Genomic DNA, 15,031 nt, shown 5'->3' with positions numbered 1-15,031 from the left:
AGCCGCGGAACCCTTTACCAACGACAGGTCCGAACCATGAGTTTGTTTGACACACGTCTGTGGGAAGCCGTCCAGATTGATAGGATGCTGCGTCCCTTGCGTGCTTTGTCGCGGAATGGTTGACACCCGTGCGCCATTCCTACTAGGCATTCGAACTTCGCGGATAAGTGTCAAGCGTCCATCGTCGTTGAAACGTGGCGTTCCCTTTATCGAGATCGGAAGGGGTTGTTCGGAGCTCGCAAACATCACGTTGGGGCGTCAGCACCCATCAAGGGACACGGTGAAGTGGGGAGAAGTTGGAATTCAGCCTCGAGCGGGTGCATCCCGCCGCCTCATCTTGGGAGGCGTTGCGCCCAGCAGCCCATTACCTAATGGGACGAGACCCCTTGTCGTGGGGTTACAGAAGCAGACAAATGGCAGCGCGCCTACCTAACACATGCTCGCCCGATTCGTACGGGTTCGTGCCGCCGGCCAGATCCAACGGCTTTGACCATCGGATCGGGCGTCGCCCTCGTGAAACGCAGAGGCGAACCGGGAGAAAGCAAACGGACAAGACGGAGGGGAGAGGTCAGCGCTCCCACGGTGATGGCCTGATGGATGAGATGAGCACGGCGGACCCCATGCATCCGCTCATTCCATGGAGTAAGCGTGTTCTGGCCTTTTCTTCCCCCCCACCGAGAAGCCGCCGCAAGCGCATTTGGACATCTCGAAAAGTACGTCAGCAAGCAACGGGGATCAAAAGCCATTCATGATCGAGCCGAGCCATTTGGCCATGTCCGATTCGAATCGAAATGTGCGGTAGACAAGGGTGAGAGAGAACAAGCCAAGGCCATTGGCGAGACCGGGTTGGCGATAACAAGCTCATCGCCAGATAAGCGTACCGAGACCATCGGCGCCCGGTCCGCACCACTTACACGGCAGAAGTTCTCTGCCCGATACGGACTAAACCTGTCGGTGAGACAGCTGGATCAAGATGTCGAACCCAGCTGCGCAAGGCTTTCAGAGAGATATCGTTGCTTCTTTCTCAGCCCTATCGCGAACCACAAGTGTCCCTGTCCAGAGCACGTCATCGTCCACCCCGGCTCACCCGAACTTTCTCCTTTGGAGGTGAAGGGACGAGTCCGATTGGGACGGCATGGGGGAAGCCTGGCTTGTACGGGAGCGAGCGCTCCCGCCCCTACCAAAACGTTATCTCTATCAAGTTGACACGGCGTGGACGCCGTCTCTTGTGGCGTGGCCGAGCTGGACTCGATGCCCACGAAACACGCGCCGAAAGTTCCTCCCCCGAACAAGCGTCGTAGGTTCTTTGGTGCCCTGTCTAGCTTCAGCCTGTGATTGTGCCGCCACAGCGGTAAGGTGGACCTGTCCAGTGCCAGACTAGTCACCGAGTGTCGACTCATCCCGCTGGATATCTCGTCGTGACTTGGGGGATGTTGGGGGTGTAGGTTGGGGGAGGGTTGGCCGACCCAAGCGAGCCCAGGCGGCTGGATCCCCATGCATCGACGTCGCGTAACGGTACCATTAGGCGAGTGGCATTCGTCGCACGTGGGAAGTTCATCTATCAAAGTCCAGTGAAGTGTGTTTCGGGACATGTGTGAAGATGGGGGTCGGCGGGTCGCTCGAGGGTATCACGAAGCGTATCATTCCAATTGGCCCGAAAGCCTCCCCCGTGCCTTTGAGGACGATGCCCGCAAGGACACATCGTTGGGAGGCTTCGTTCTGCTGGGCCGTGCCATCATCCTCGGATGCAAGTCTTATCTTCCACATCCCGCTCTTGGAGCCTCTCACGCCATCAGCCACTGGCGCGTCGTCTTCTTCCCTTGGCTCCGCCCCTGGAAGATATCCGGATCGACCTCATGAGTAGATTTGCGTCCGAAAGCCCATATTCGTCGGCGTAAATCCGTAATTGATGGGGAGCATGGCAGAATCCGCGTCTGTCTCAGAGATGACCTGGAACAGCACCGCAACACGCTATGAAGGGGCCAGGGAAGAGGGAATGGCCGTCAGTGGTTCTTCCAGACGCATGGAATGCCACCCGAGTTGAATATTTGAGTGAAAGAGGACATAGAAAATATTCGTGAGATTAAGGGCATTGTGAGTCGGTTATTGGCTTCCCATCGTCGGTGAGGCGGATAGGTTATCCTTTACCGTGGTGGTGAAGCAGAGAAGAGGCCTGAAGTGCTTATCGGTACTTCGTACCGACCTATGTAATCTGTGTTCCGTGCGTGACCGTCTTCCGTTCCTGGCCCGAATGCATCTCGGTGAAATAAAAGTCCGCCCAAAAAGAAGTCAAGGTGGGGAAAAAATAACTTGATTGGCAAGGGTCAGGCCGGTCAAGTTTATCGCGATAAGCTTTTGTTGCAGAGATCGCGTTCGAATTAATTGGAGGTTTTCGTTTTCGTTCCGGATCACGACGCCGATAACACAAGGATTTTGACTCCGATCCCGATTCAAGTGCACTGCCATGTTACGACTGGCTAGACAAGGACGTAGCGCACTGAGGAATCATTTTATATGCATATCATGTCGCGCCCTACTTACCACCGGTGCCACGAGGCTACCGAGTGCCGTCGCCAAACTTTGTGCAGCACGCCACTTCTCGTCGTCGGCGCTGTTGTCGACTGATCAGCCCTCGCAGCCACCGCAGATATCGGAGACAACCGAGAAACAGGCTGAGAAGGATCCCGAGAAGCACGACAATAAAAAGCCCGAGAAGCAGGACAGGAAGGATTCTGAGAAACGGGGCAAGAAAAGGCCCGAGAAACACGACAAGAAGGATTTTGAGAAACAGGATAAGAAAAAGGTCGACAAAAGGGACAAGAGAAAGGCCGAGAAACAGGCCAAGGAGGAGAAGGATTTTGAGAAATCCAAACCGTCAAAGTCGACCAAATCTTCGACGCCAACCAAGTCCCCACAACGGGCTCGGGCGGCTCGCAGGAGAGCCCCATCCGCCTCGGCGCTCTCCTCGTCATCGCCGACCATCAGACACAAGCTCTGGCGCGAGACCCTCAAGGTGTTGAAGGACATCAAGGCCGACCAGCGCCCACCGTCTCAAACGACCGAACATGCCCCCGCCACCGAACCTGGGGCTCAACAGCCCGCTCCCGCCGCCGATTCTGGCTCGCCGAACAAGCCGAAGGGAGCAAAGGGACCACCAGCCCGCGACGCAAACCTCCTTGACGGCGCTCTTGCAATGCTGAAGCAGGTCCTCCGCGAAGAGTTGCGAGATGATGCTCAGTTAACTCAACAGACCGTCGAACGTGTACTGGATGAGAACCCTCCGACCGCTGCGCCAAAGGAAAAGAAAATCACAGGCAAGACCTTAGCCGAGGCTTTGGGCGCTGTCAAGCCAGCGGGAGACAACCCGGCCGAGCAATCTACAGCGCCGACGGAGAACTCGTCTGGGAAGGCGCCTAAGAAGACTTCCAAATCCTCCAAGCTCGCACCGCTTCGCGCCAGTAAAAATACGGGCAGCAAGGGACCTCTCGACTTCATCGTCAACCGCATCGATGCGAATAAAATTGATTTGACCCCCATCGAGAAGGAGCAACCACCTGTCCCTAGTTTAGCTTACGGCCTGGATCGTGTGCTCTTTAACCCAGGTGTTTATCACATCCAAGATCCCCGCTCTCGCGTCTTCAACTTCGATCCCTACCTAGAGCGCATCATGCCCGTCAAGGAGTTCGATTACGACGCTATCAAGCAATACATCACGTCTTCCAAGGACACCACCCTCATCCAGACAGCCGCCGAGCACAACAAGAAGTACACGGGCTCGACCTCGAGCATGACTTCCACCCTTGCCCACTTCCACTATCTCCTCTCGGCCTGGCGTCCCATCAATCCTGGCATGATGACCAAAGATTTCGAGGTCGACTCGCACCGCTTCACTCGCATCCTGCGCGCCCCCGCCGCCACCTTCCTCCACTGGAAGGACGGCACCTACGCCATCGATGCCGACAAAGAGTTCGATAGCGCAAACGTTCTGAGCATGCTGGGCAAATCCATGGAAAAGTTCCTGACTCTGCCCAAGGAAGAGTTCGAAAAGTACCGTCGATCAAACTCGGACCAGCTGACAGAAGAGGAGCGCAACGGCCCCGAGTCATATCACTACACCACCCTGGGTGACTTCATGATGCGATCCCAGCTGGACGCCTACGACCCCAGGCTGCCTGGGACCGGCATGTTCGATCTCAAGACCAGGGCTGTCATCTCTATCCGCATGGACGCCCGCGATTTCCACAAGGGCATGGGCTACGAGATCCGCAGCCGCTTCGGCCAGTGGGAGTCATTTGAGCGCGAGTACTACGACATGATCCGGTCCGCTTTCCTCAAGTACTCGCTCCAGGTCCGCATGGGCCGCATGGACGGCATATTCGTCGCCTACCACAACACTGAACGCATCTTTGGCTTCCAATACATCCCCCTCCAGGAGATGGACCTTTCGCTGCACGGCCAGGAAGACGTGACCCTTGGCGACCGCGAGTTCAAGTTGAGTCTCTATTTGCTCAACAAGGTCTTGGATAAAGCCGCTGCCAAGTACCCCGGCCGATCACTACGCCTCCACTTTGAGACCCGAGGTGAGGAGACGCCCTTCATGTACATCTTCGCCAAGCCCGTCACCCCGGCGGAAATCGAGCAGATCCAGGGCGCCACGCAAGCCAAGATCGAAGAGTTCGAGCGCCAAATAATGGGCGTTGTTAGAGAGGCACGTGCCTTGGAGGACGAAGAGGGTGGGGAAGAGGGTGTCGACGAGGCCGACGAGCTTGATATCGACGAGGCCGAGGGCGAGCAGATATCCAGTTCTGGCGCCTGGGAGGACGTGATGCTCAGGGTGGAGGATGAGCTGGAGGACGAGGAGCACGGCCTGACCTTTGTCCGCGAAGCCATCGAGAATGCTCTCAGAGAGAGCGGGCTCCTCCGGTCCGCAGCGCCCGATGAGACACAGCGCTATGTCGATTCCTTCCTCGACGCGTTGACGGGCAACGGCCGCCGTTCCGCGCCCGAAGGCCAGGAGACCTCCGAGCTTGCCGAGTCGAGCGAGGCTGAGGCATCCGTTGACGCCGAGTCGGCTGCTGAGTCTGGCGCGGAGACCGACGCCACGTCGGCTGGCACTTCAGAAGCAGCGGAGGTCACCCAAGAGTCGAGCGAGGATTCCAAGGAGGGTGGGCGGGCGCCCGCAACCGAGGACTCATCCGCCGATGAACCTACCTTGAAAGACCTCATTGTCAAGCTGGCGATCCTTATGCGGGCGAGGCAAGCCCGGGCGAGGCAGGCCCGGGCGATCTCCGGTGAGAAGTGGTCCTCGCCCATCGAGGACGAGGGTATCATCGACGAGGATGCGTCGGAGGTCGAACTCAAGCTCCGGAAGATCGAGAAGATCCTCTCGGAGCTGGAGCCGACGGGCCAGCCGCAGGACGGGGACAAGATAGAGGAGGGTTTAGGCAACGGGGTTATTGAGACGGGCACCGTGGTGGTCCAGGAGGGGGGGGCAGGTGGAACCGACTGAGTCTGCCGAGCCGGGGGAGCCAACTGAGACAACGGAGACGGTCGAGACGGTCGAGCCGACCGAGTCCGTCGAGACAACGGAGACGGCCGAGCCAGTCGAGCCAGTCGAGCCGACGGAGCTCACCGAGACGGAGGATGCCACGCCGTCTGAAGATTCAGCAACGCCGCCCACCGAGGCAGCCGTGGAAACGGAGGGGACGTCGGCCACAGAGACGGAACAGTCCGAAAACGCAACACCGTCGGAGGAAGGAGAAGCAGAGCAAGAAGGAGAAGCAAGCGGCACCAAGCACTACCACGACGAAGCCGAGGGCGGCGAGCTGTACGGCCTGATCCTCACGATCCGCAACAGGGTCAACTGCGAGTACGTCGCGCGGCCCGAGAAGATGAACCGCGGGCACCGGTGGCAGGTGGAGTACGCCATCGAGGAGGTCAAGCCGGAGCGCGCGCAGAACCTGTACCGCATGGTGCTCAACCGCCGCAAGAACCTGCTCTACCCGGAGGACGCCGACGGCGGCGACGCCCGCGACGACGGCGACCGCTGGTACTCGATGTTCCAGGGCAACCTGAACCGCTACAGCACGGGCGGCCGCAAGTTCCGCCGCCGTGAGGATAGGCGCCAGCGCGGCCAGCCCGTCCATGTCTACGGTGCCGACGGGCCGCTGTCGTATGAGGAGGTGTTTAGTCACACGAAGGACAAGGCTGAGGAGAACGATGGGGATGAGGATGTGGATGAGGATGAGGATGGGGATGGGAAGCGGGCCCCTTTTAGAAAGGGGGGCAAGAAAAAGTGGTAGAGCAAGGGGCGGCGCATCCACTGTGTGCACAGATGTGTATTATAATGTTTGTGGGATAGATTTTGTACGACCAACTGTACCATATACGACGACATTCACTCTTACATGTCACATGAATGACTAAATCCTTGCCTCTCCATTTTCGTATCCCGCAACGTCTCGTTGAAACAAGTAAACAGTTTGAGGAAGCACCAGGTCAATTAACGGGTCTAACCTGCCAACTCCAAGCCCCTCTATTCTTCTTCCCTTGCCCCCTTTCTCTCCAACAGCGCCTTCTAACCCATCATCCAACAATCCAGATTACATTGGAGGGGTAAACGAGACAGAAAGCCAACGCGGGACGTCATCAATCCTGGCCATGCACAAAGCGAGTCCTACCGCCGCCGCCGCCAAGTAGATGATCCCAAAACCGCCGAGCTCAAAGAAAAAAGGAAATTGAAAAGTAAACGAACAAAGACAAATCCCAAAACGCCGCTGCTATGCATAATGTGAGCTTATTATGCCCCCCACCATCCGCCCTGAACCACACCTCCCAACCCAACTTCAAACCAAGACCAACTCAGCGCGAAGTAAGGAGTAGATCGAGATGGAGCGGTGGCCTCCACACTGCCATGTTGGCATGGAAGTTTTTGATAAGACCCGGCGCGCGCGCGCCATGCCTCGGAGAGATTTAGAACTGCAAGTTCCCAATCTCGCACCAATCGCTGACAGGCTACAGACGGCACCGTATTAGCCACAAGCTCACAAGAGAAAAGGGGGAAGGGGGGCATCAGATAGCCAGGAACTTACCAAACAACTGAGATACCTGCACCAATCACACGTCGCGCGGTCGACATAAAAGTTGTTCAGGAGTAGGATGAACACGACGGTCACGAGCACCAGGGCGCCCGCTCGGATCAGCCACCAGGCCCACCACAGCGGGCGGCGGCCCTTGAAGAAGCCGATGGGGTTCTTGACAAAGGACGGCGGGGAGCCCGCCGCGGCGGACCCGCCACTGACGTGGGAGCTGGCGTAGGGCACGTCGTCGCCGATGCGGCGCCTGAGCGAGTTGGGCGAGTGCAGCAGGCACAGGCCGAGGCCGAGCCCCATGAGGAAGCCGCCGATGTGGGAGAAGTTGTCGAGCCCGGGAAGCAGGCCGAGGACGAAGGAGATGACGATGTCGATGAGGATGAAGATCAGGTCCTTGACCGGGTTGACGCGGTCCTTCCACGAGTAGAGCAGGTCGAGCAGGGTGAGGGCGATGACGCCGAAGAGGGAGCCCGACGCGCCGGTGGAAGCGATGGCGGCGCCGGCGAAGTTGCCGCCCATAACGAAGCCGAAGATGCCGGCCGACATGTAGACCAGGAAGAAGCGGATGGAGCCGATCGACTTCTCCATGTCGCGGCCGAGGGTGAGCTGCAGGAGCATGTTGAAGGCGATGTGGATGAGCCCTGCGTGCATGAAGATGGGGACGATAAAACGGAACCACTGGTTGGGGGCGGGTGGGTTGGGGACTTTGGTGCCGTCTTCGTTGGTGGGATCAACGGCGCCAAAGCCGCAGAGCTCGTAGAGGGTGCATTGGTTCTCGGGCAACTTATCGTCGAGGGTGGTACTGCTCGGGCACGGCCAGGGCAGCGTCTCATTGGCGTTCTGAACGCCCTCCACGTCGTGCATGCAGGGGGTGAAGCGGGCGCCCATGTTGATGAGGATGTAGGGGGACGGGCCGATCATGGGGTTGAAGGATGGTTGAGTCATGATGGGGGAGCCGGTTGTTGTAGCTGGGCGGCCATTAGTTCGCTGCCTCTCGCCGAAGTGGTACCTCGATCAAGGGGGGGGGGGGGCTACTTACAGTTCTTGACGATCTCGCCGATGAAGACGGCCACCTGGACGACGGTCAAAAAGTAGACAACGAACGGTATCTTCTTACGGCCAGAACCCAGCATCCCGAGTTCGCCAAACCGCACGCGCCCTTTGCGAGCCTTGGGCTGGGACTGCGACGCGTCGTAAACGTGGTCCTGCATCTCCGGGTCCTTGGACGGCACGCGCTGGGCGTGGTCTTGGAGGGGGATGCTATCGGAGGGGCGATTGTACATGTCGTCGGGCGAGACGGGCGAGTGGCCGTGGTACCCGGTGTCTTGGTGGCTCAATCGGTGCATGCTCGAGGTCGGAGTGGGCTGGTGTGTGCTCGCGGGATACACATGATCGTCAAAGACGGTCTCGAAGGGCGAAGGAGATGCGCCTTGCGCCGGGCGGTTTCCGGGAGCGAGGTACGGTTGCGCGCTGTAGGGAGGCGCGGGTGTAGAGTAGACTGAAGAGGAGGATGGTGCTGGCCGGCCGCTGTCGTATCCCGGGCCGGCCGCATCGGGTAGCGGTTTTTGTTGGTAGTAATCGTTGGCCGACATTTTGGATTTTTATTTTTTTGGTTTAGGAGCTCCCTGGGCTCTCGAGAACACCGAAACGCAATCCCCCGGGCTAAACGGTGTGTTGCAAGAAGCGGCAGTCGTATTTTGGGCGACGACTTAGCAGCGGGAGCTAGGTAGTGGTGGAGGAACGAAGATGGGTCGACGGGAGTGTCGAAAATCGAGAGGAGTGAAGCAAGACCACAGCGAAACAGGAATTAACCGTTGCAGACCCGGAAGGTGTTTCGGGGGTTGCGGGTGCAGGGACCTCCGAGCGTTTGGAGAAAGTCCCGTTTTGGTTGTACCTGTTTAGGGTTACACTGTCGCAAACAATGAGCACAGGTCTAAATAAAGTCTGGTTGTACGAAGTACCGTTGCGGGGAGTCGGGAAAGGTGTTGAAAGTGGGAAATGGCCAGGCCAGGACGGGAGGGCAGCAGGCACGCAGGTGGCCTGAATATTTCAAGACAGCAGACAGACAGACAGACAACAGACGTACGCGTGTTTCTTGTTTTCCCAGGGCCGGGCTGCTGGCCAGGTCGGTGGTGCTTCTTGGATCTTCAGGTGGTTGGGTGGGTCTCAACCTACATGAGCAGCCAGTCGTTACGGCCACAGTGCACAGTGGGGCAGTCGGGCAGTTTTTGTTGACGATTGTCCTCCAACTTGCTGGTTTAACAGAGCGATTGAGGCTACGAGAAGAAAAAAACTCTGCCGTTCAAAAATAGAAAACGATGTCAACGATGAGCTGGTGGCTGAGACGAGAACTGATCTCCCAGAGCCCGCAACACGAGCCACCTGGTGACGTCTCCCGCCAAGTGTCCAGCAACAGAGGCCGGAGATCAGTGGAGAAAATGGCAGGCTGTGTGCGTGCTTTCGTGCAAGCTGATCAGTGAGGGAGGCCGCCACCAAAAGGAGAGGCTTTGCAGAGAAGCAACGCATTTCTGACCATCGTGACCAGCACGGAAGAAATACAGTATCGCGGTAGTTAGTTATTCGTCTGTCGGTTTCCTTGGTGGCTATTGTTGTAGCTGACAGCCGGGTCGGGGCACATCGAACGCAACCACACACACCCATGGATATGGCTCCCACTTTTTGGAAAATGCGGGGGGAGGGCTGCCGCCCGTTGAGGTGGGTGGTCGAGGCCGCCTCGGGTCGGGTGGTTTCAGGTTTGATGCATGACGAACCTGTTAAGCCCTGTTCACTTGCGGGTAGCAGAGCGAGAGGAATGAATGGCTGGCAGTCCCGGGGTGCGAACAAGGTATCTGTCAAACGCTCACTCAGTCCTAGTCAGCCTCTCAGCTCCAACAAACACCACACAGTGAACACTATCAGCGCTCGTTCGCAGAGTCATCTTCGGTTTCCATCATCCCATCTTTTTGCTAGCCTTCTTGGCAAACTTTCAGGTGGGAGGTGGGCGAAAAAACAACGGCACAGCCGCTGTTGCATGGAGCGATCTAGGCTCGAGCCAGGGAGCCAGGCACGGCGACTCGGCGAGGAATGTGCGCCAACGCCCGGGACGGCTTGGCGGCCAATGATAAGATAAGCGATTTCGGGGCCTCGAAAACCTCTCCGCCACCAATTTGACTTGCGCCGAATTCACCGAGACGAGCCTCTTAGATCGACCACGATCACGCGGTCACTCTCTTTCCGCCAGCAATGCGCCCCCTCCCGGTGCCCTGCCACCGGGGTATCCTCAATCTTACCGCAATAACACGGCAACATCGCCTCGCATGGTCACAACTGTTGTCGATCCCCCCCATCAAACGATCCATCCACCACACCGCGCCGCTATGTCGAGGCAAATCCCCCTACATGTCCTCGATTTTCACCGAACCCACCGGACCGGGGCGCCAACCACAGCAGCCAAACGATGCGCACAAGCCAAGCACGGAGCTCGACACGTCCGAACGGCGTCGAGTCGTGTACAACAAGGACGGCCACGAGCCGCGCATCCAACCCTACATGTCCCCCCCGGGCGGCAAAATACCTTCACCACTCACGCCGCGTTATAGTCTGCGCGACAGTCGGGAATGGGCTAAGACACCACCACCCCCCAAAGAACCCCTCGCCAGAGAAGAAGCCGGTTTCCAAAAAGATGCCCTCTCCGTGGATCCCCTGATGCTGCTTTTCGAACAAGTGTCACCGGCCAAGGGGAACGGCGGGTCCGCTGCTGTGGGAGCTAAAAGTAAACCCGAAACCGGCGTCGCGGCGGAAGCGAGCAGCGGAGGGGAGGGGCAATTGGCGGACAAGGAACAGCAGTTGGTCGAAAAGGCGCGGAGGTTAGAAGAGATGGAGCAGAGGCTGAACGCGCTGGCCCTAAAGCTGGAGGAGGGGAGAAAAGAACTGGAAGAGGGGAGAAAGGGACAGGAAGAGGAAGAGGGCTGGCCGGCTGTGGAAGAGACACCGGAACCGGAAGAGGAACACAACCCTCGGGACGCAATGCGAAAGGCAATACACCCATTCCCCCCGCAAGTTCAACGAATGTCCCCTTGCTGACAGATGAAAAGGTCCCCCCACAGCCGGCAAGGGACGATGCCGAGGCCACTCTCATGAGGCTGCAGGCGCTGCAGAAAGAGGACCCGGTGGCAGCAGACGGGCACCTCATGGGGCTTATTCTGCTCAAGAGGCAGCAACTGGAAAGGGAAAGGGGCAACGATATGGGCCCGCTAAGGACGAAAGAGTCGACGACGCACGTAGAGACTCAGCTCCGCCGATGGATCACCGAAAACGACCTACACACGATGATGATCCAGCGGAAAGCCCGCGAGGTACGCCGGCGGGTCGATATGATGAAGCGCCAGAGGGTTGCTATCCGGAAGAAGCTTCGAATCCCCCCGGAGTCCCCCGATCCCAACCCTCAGGTGGAAGCCGCGGTCCAGGCATGGCTGGTGAACAGAGACGTGCAGATGCTCGTCCGCGAGTCCAGGGAACTTGTACGCAAGAAGGCTAGGTACGAGTACTTGGCACAAAAAGCCGAACGCAGAGTCGCGCGCGCACAGAGTTATCCAACCCACACTAGGGAGGACCGGCGGAGCAACATGGAAGAAAAACAAGGGAAAGAAGAGCGAATGGCGAAACAAAATAACAAGAAGGATAGACGGGAAAATCGGAAAAAGTATCGGAGACAGGTTATAGAAGCCGAGCTTCAAAAAGCTTCTCGGGTTCCTTTAATTTCCGACCCCCTTCCCAGGGCTCCTCCTCCTCCCGACGTTCCGCCCCCCGAGGTTCTTCCTCGCAGGGTTTCTTTCAACACCTCTAACAACGCCTCTTCCAACGCCTCTTCCAACGCTTCTCCCAACACCTCTGACAACGCTTCTTTCGGTATTCGGTTCCTACCAATCAAAAAGTCGGAATTTGGCGATATCTGAGCTTCCGTGGACGGTTCCGGTCTCGGCATACGAGGCACCAGGATGTACAATGATTGTAGAGGAGCGCAGTAGATACCATATACAAGTACACACCATTATAGAAAAACCATGTACTACCAAACCATTTATACACTAGGTAGTTGTACACTAGAATATTGCCCGCCTTCAGCAAGTGCCGGCCGTCCAGTTCGAGGTTCCCCCCCTTCCTCTATTATCGAACACCCCGTCCATCGTACAGACCCCAACCCTCCCTCCGCACCCCCGAGCGCCCTACTCCTTCTTCCCCTTCCCATCACCCTGCCTCTCCCCCTCCCCCTTCTTGCCCCCCTCCCCATCACCCTTCCCCTTCCAAACCTCCCGCACCTGGTCGGCAATCAACCCGCCATACCCCTTCCCGCTCTCGATCGCCTTCCGCTCCTCCTCCAGCCTCTTCTCCTGCCACCCCTCCTTCTCCCCGCCCATCCAAAACCTCTCCACCAACCCCACCGACTCCTTCCGCGGCTTATACTCCCTCCCCTCCGCCTCCGCCCTCCTCTTCCTCTCCGCCTCAATCAGCATTTTATTCCTCGCCGCCCTCTCCGTCGGCAAACTCCCCAACAGCCCGACCCCAGCAGCACCACCCCCCTCCTTATCCCCACCACCACCACCACCCCCATCCCCCCTCTCCTTGTCCCCCCCCAACTTCCCCTTATCAGCAGACCCAGACCCAAAAACAGCCCCGAACCTCTCCCCCCACCGATCCGTCAGCGCCTTGCCCGTGTAGTCGGTCGCCAGCTGGTTGACGCCCCAGAACCCCCCCGCGCCGAGCACGGCGTTCTGCAGGAGCGGCTTGGCGCGGCCGCCGCCGCGGGTCGGGAGGAAGAGGGCGATGGGGCAGAGGATGGCGAGGGCAATTGCGGCGGAGTGGAGGAGGGGGTTTTGTGAGGGGAGGGGGGGTGTGGGTGTTGTTGTTGTGGGTGTTGTTGTGGGTTGTGAGTGTGGTGGTGGGGGGGGCTGGGTTTCGGAGGGGGAGGTCATTTCTTTTTTTTTTTTTTTTGGTGGGGGATGGATGTGGCTGATTGGTATGGTTTGGGTTGTTCGGTTGGTTTGCTGGCTGGCGGTAATGGGGTGATTGTGACAGTGTGGTCTGTTTGAGCTTGGTGGTGAGGTTGGTGGTGGATGGGAAAAATGTTGCAGGGGTTGATGGATTGCGGTTCAAGGTTGTTATCGATAAGGTTAAGCCGCCAACTCGGCTCAGCTGCAGATTATCTTGGCACAAAAGACACCCCACCAATGCTCGACATCTCATCAACTCGAGTGATTTCCAGGTTGTGATATGTTGCAACGAGCATGCCGGCCCCCCTTCCTCCCGTCGTGGCGGCAACGTCTCCTGGATTCGGGCAAGGCGCAATCAGCTTCCTCCACCCAGGGTACAATGAGCCCGTCAACGTCCTCTTTCACATGCCGCGAGTCGACCGCGTCCCCTCCGTCGCTGCAAGCAATGAGCCGCTGCAGTTTGGCGTCCATCATCGAACTGCGCTAGCGGCATGCCAAATCGTGGCCAACAACACGTTTGATGGGTTCCTTGCGCTTGAGAAGACCGGGGCGCAGCGCGTCGACACTTCAGTCCCACCCGATGGCATCCTTATGGCCAGCGAATATTACTTTATTGTTCCGAGCAGCCCTGTAAGCACGTCAAACCCTTCCATTCGCCCTTCTGCAGCCTCTGCTGGCGGTTTTGCACACGACATACACAAATACCCCATCGTCCCATCCTTCAGCGACTGGCAGTTCCCGCACAGTCGTATCCCCGACTTCTGGCCGCGACACGACCAACCCTTGCCTCCCCCATCACCTGCCCAGCTGGTCTGCGCCGTGACGGGATATACCTGGGCCGTACAACACGCGCACCTCGTCCCGAGTAACGAGCGTGATTGGTTTGTACGTAATGGAATGAGCAGGTATGGCGTCGAAACGGTAGTCGATATCGACGATCCGGCCAACTGCATCCCACTCAAATCAGACATACATATGTGCTTGGATAGCTGGGCCTTTGTAATCGTCCCCAAACCTCCCGAGGCGCTGTCTACTACATGTTCTCACGGTATTGGAGCCAACCCGCCTCACAATTCTGTACCGTCCCCTGTTGGCGGCACGCAGCAGGCCGAGTACGCGGTACACATACTCGCCGGAAAGGTACGTGCGTGACATGGAAGAAGAGCAGCGCGGGCGGCCGCGTAAGAGGGCGAGGGAGTTTTAGCCTCTCCCAAGTTCAAGCAGAAGGACTTGAGTAAAATGAAATGGATAAAGTAAAAGAAACCGAGTAAACGGAAAGGGGTAAAAGGAAAGGAGTAAGAGGGAAAGAGTAAAGTGAAAAGAATAGGAGGAAAAAGAAAGAGAAAACAGGCAAAGGAAGAAAAGAAAAGTGATCGAAACCGAGGAAGCAAGTCAACGAGAAGAAAAGGAAGAAAATAAAACAAGCAAAATAGACAAAACAAAATACAAAGTAAAACCACAGTAGCCATAACATCACTTTTTGGGCTGCCGGATGACTTCTGTTTGGTAGATGCAACTTTGGCATCTACGTTTGGAGTCCGGGCCGTTGTTTGAGGCTCCCTTGTCTCCTGAACGGCCCATAATGGTGCCTTTGTAGTTGCCTATCTGGAAGATACCTAAATGCTTCGTTAACTCGAACCCTTGCGTCGTAATCCAGCATGTTTCACAGGCTCTCTGGTCTTCAAGCGGGGGCAGTGTTCTCCTGAAAGCGAGTCGGTCGGGACGAGCTTGAACGGACAAGGCTCTGGCAGCCAACTTCCTGATATGGAACATTCGACCCCTCCGAGTTCTTCCTTCCAACTGAACCCTACCCGGCTCCGTAAGTCGGGCCCAGAAAATGTGCCACCCAGGAGGCATGATACCGGTAAGGGGTGACTCTTGCGAGCCACAGGAGAAGGGCTGCCTTAATTCGACCAGTTGTCTGCCTGTTTGCGCTCCTTGGGTAACGTT

The 15,031-nt window shown here is 57.6% G+C and overlaps 6 protein-coding genes across 6 annotated transcripts; 3 read left to right on the top strand and 3 right to left on the bottom strand.

Moving 5' to 3' along the window:
- Positions 1-885: 885 nt before the first annotated feature.
- Positions 886-1,847, bottom strand: B0H64DRAFT_94449 (uncharacterized protein). Its single transcript, XM_062809004.1, has one exon. The coding sequence runs from the start codon at positions 1,590-1,592 to the stop codon at positions 969-971; it is 624 nt and encodes a 207-aa protein (XP_062662726.1). The 5' UTR covers positions 1,593-1,847; the 3' UTR covers positions 886-968.
- A 434-nt stretch (positions 1,848-2,281) lies between these two features.
- B0H64DRAFT_387710 (mitochondrial protein Pet127-domain-containing protein) lies at positions 2,282-6,408 on the top strand. Its single transcript, XM_062803224.1, has 3 exons — positions 2,282-2,907; positions 2,938-5,452; positions 5,496-6,408. The coding sequence occupies exons 1-3, from the start codon at positions 2,465-2,467 to the stop codon at positions 6,300-6,302; spliced, it is 3,765 nt and encodes a 1,254-aa protein (XP_062662725.1). The 5' UTR covers positions 2,282-2,464; the 3' UTR covers positions 6,303-6,408.
- A 387-nt stretch (positions 6,409-6,795) lies between these two features.
- B0H64DRAFT_94432 (uncharacterized protein) lies at positions 6,796-8,982 on the bottom strand. The gene is made up of 3 exons (XM_062809003.1): positions 8,131-8,982; positions 7,092-8,059; positions 6,796-7,014 (listed from the first exon to the last, which is right to left on the bottom strand). Exons 1-3 carry the CDS (start codon positions 8,681-8,683, stop codon positions 6,973-6,975), a joined length of 1,563 nt encoding a protein of 520 aa, XP_062662724.1. The 5' UTR covers positions 8,684-8,982; the 3' UTR covers positions 6,796-6,972.
- A 937-nt stretch (positions 8,983-9,919) lies between these two features.
- On the top strand, positions 9,920-12,276 carry B0H64DRAFT_387707 (uncharacterized protein). The gene is made up of 2 exons (XM_062803223.1): positions 9,920-11,126; positions 11,186-12,276. Exons 1-2 carry the CDS (start codon positions 10,335-10,337, stop codon positions 12,044-12,046), a joined length of 1,653 nt encoding a protein of 550 aa, XP_062662723.1. The 5' UTR covers positions 9,920-10,334; the 3' UTR covers positions 12,047-12,276.
- A 40-nt stretch (positions 12,277-12,316) lies between these two features.
- Positions 12,317-13,090, bottom strand: B0H64DRAFT_472377 (uncharacterized protein; the record flags this gene model as incomplete). Its single annotated transcript, XM_062807932.1, has 1 exon — positions 12,317-13,090. The coding sequence occupies exon 1, from the start codon at positions 13,061-13,063 to the stop codon at positions 12,317-12,319; it is 747 nt and encodes a 248-aa protein (XP_062662722.1). The 5' UTR covers positions 13,064-13,090.
- Positions 13,091-13,327: 237 nt separating this feature from the next.
- Positions 13,328-14,394, top strand: B0H64DRAFT_94405 (uncharacterized protein). Its single transcript, XM_062809002.1, has one exon. It carries the CDS (start codon positions 13,376-13,378, stop codon positions 14,231-14,233), a length of 858 nt encoding a protein of 285 aa, XP_062662721.1. The 5' UTR covers positions 13,328-13,375; the 3' UTR covers positions 14,234-14,394.
- Positions 14,395-15,031: the final 637 nt, after the last annotated feature.

The sequence above is a fragment of the Chaetomium fimeti genome (assembly GCF_033439085.1).
Source record: "Chaetomium fimeti strain CBS 168.71 chromosome Unknown B0H64scaffold_2, whole genome shotgun sequence".
Classification (NCBI taxonomy): Eukaryota; Fungi; Ascomycota; class Sordariomycetes; order Sordariales; family Chaetomiaceae; genus Chaetomium; species Chaetomium fimeti.
This window is presented reverse-complemented; position numbering and strand designations above follow the sequence as displayed.

Coding starts and splice junctions, on each gene's coding strand:
- B0H64DRAFT_387707 (XM_062803223.1), top strand. CDS start 10,335: ATGCGCCCCCTCCCGGTGCCCTGCCACCGGGGTATCCTCAATCTTACC. Junction 11,127..11,185: donor CTCGGGACGCAATGCGAAAG/GCAATACACCCA, acceptor ACAGATGAAAAG/GTCCCCCCACAGCCGGCAAG.
- B0H64DRAFT_94449 (XM_062809004.1), bottom strand. CDS start 1,592: ATGTCCCGAAACACACTTCACTGGACTTTGATAGATGAACTTCCCACG.
- B0H64DRAFT_387710 (XM_062803224.1), top strand. CDS start 2,465: ATGTTACGACTGGCTAGACAAGGACGTAGCGCACTGAGGAATCATTTT. Junction 2,908..2,937: donor AAATCTTCGACGCCAACCAA/GTCCCCACAACG, acceptor GGCGGCTCGCAG/GAGAGCCCCATCCGCCTCGG. Junction 5,453..5,495: donor AGGAGGGTTTAGGCAACGGG/GTTATTGAGACG, acceptor AGGGGGGGGCAG/GTGGAACCGACTGAGTCTGC.
- B0H64DRAFT_94405 (XM_062809002.1), top strand. CDS start 13,376: ATGCCGGCCCCCCTTCCTCCCGTCGTGGCGGCAACGTCTCCTGGATTC.
- B0H64DRAFT_94432 (XM_062809003.1), bottom strand. CDS start 8,683: ATGTCGGCCAACGATTACTACCAACAAAAACCGCTACCCGATGCGGCC. Junction 8,060..8,130: donor CGGCGAGATCGTCAAGAACT/GTAAGTAGCCCC, acceptor ATGGCCGCCCAG/CTACAACAACCGGCTCCCCC. Junction 7,015..7,091: donor GCAGGTATCTCAGTTGTTTG/GTAAGTTCCTGG, acceptor TGCCGTCTGTAG/CCTGTCAGCGATTGGTGCGA.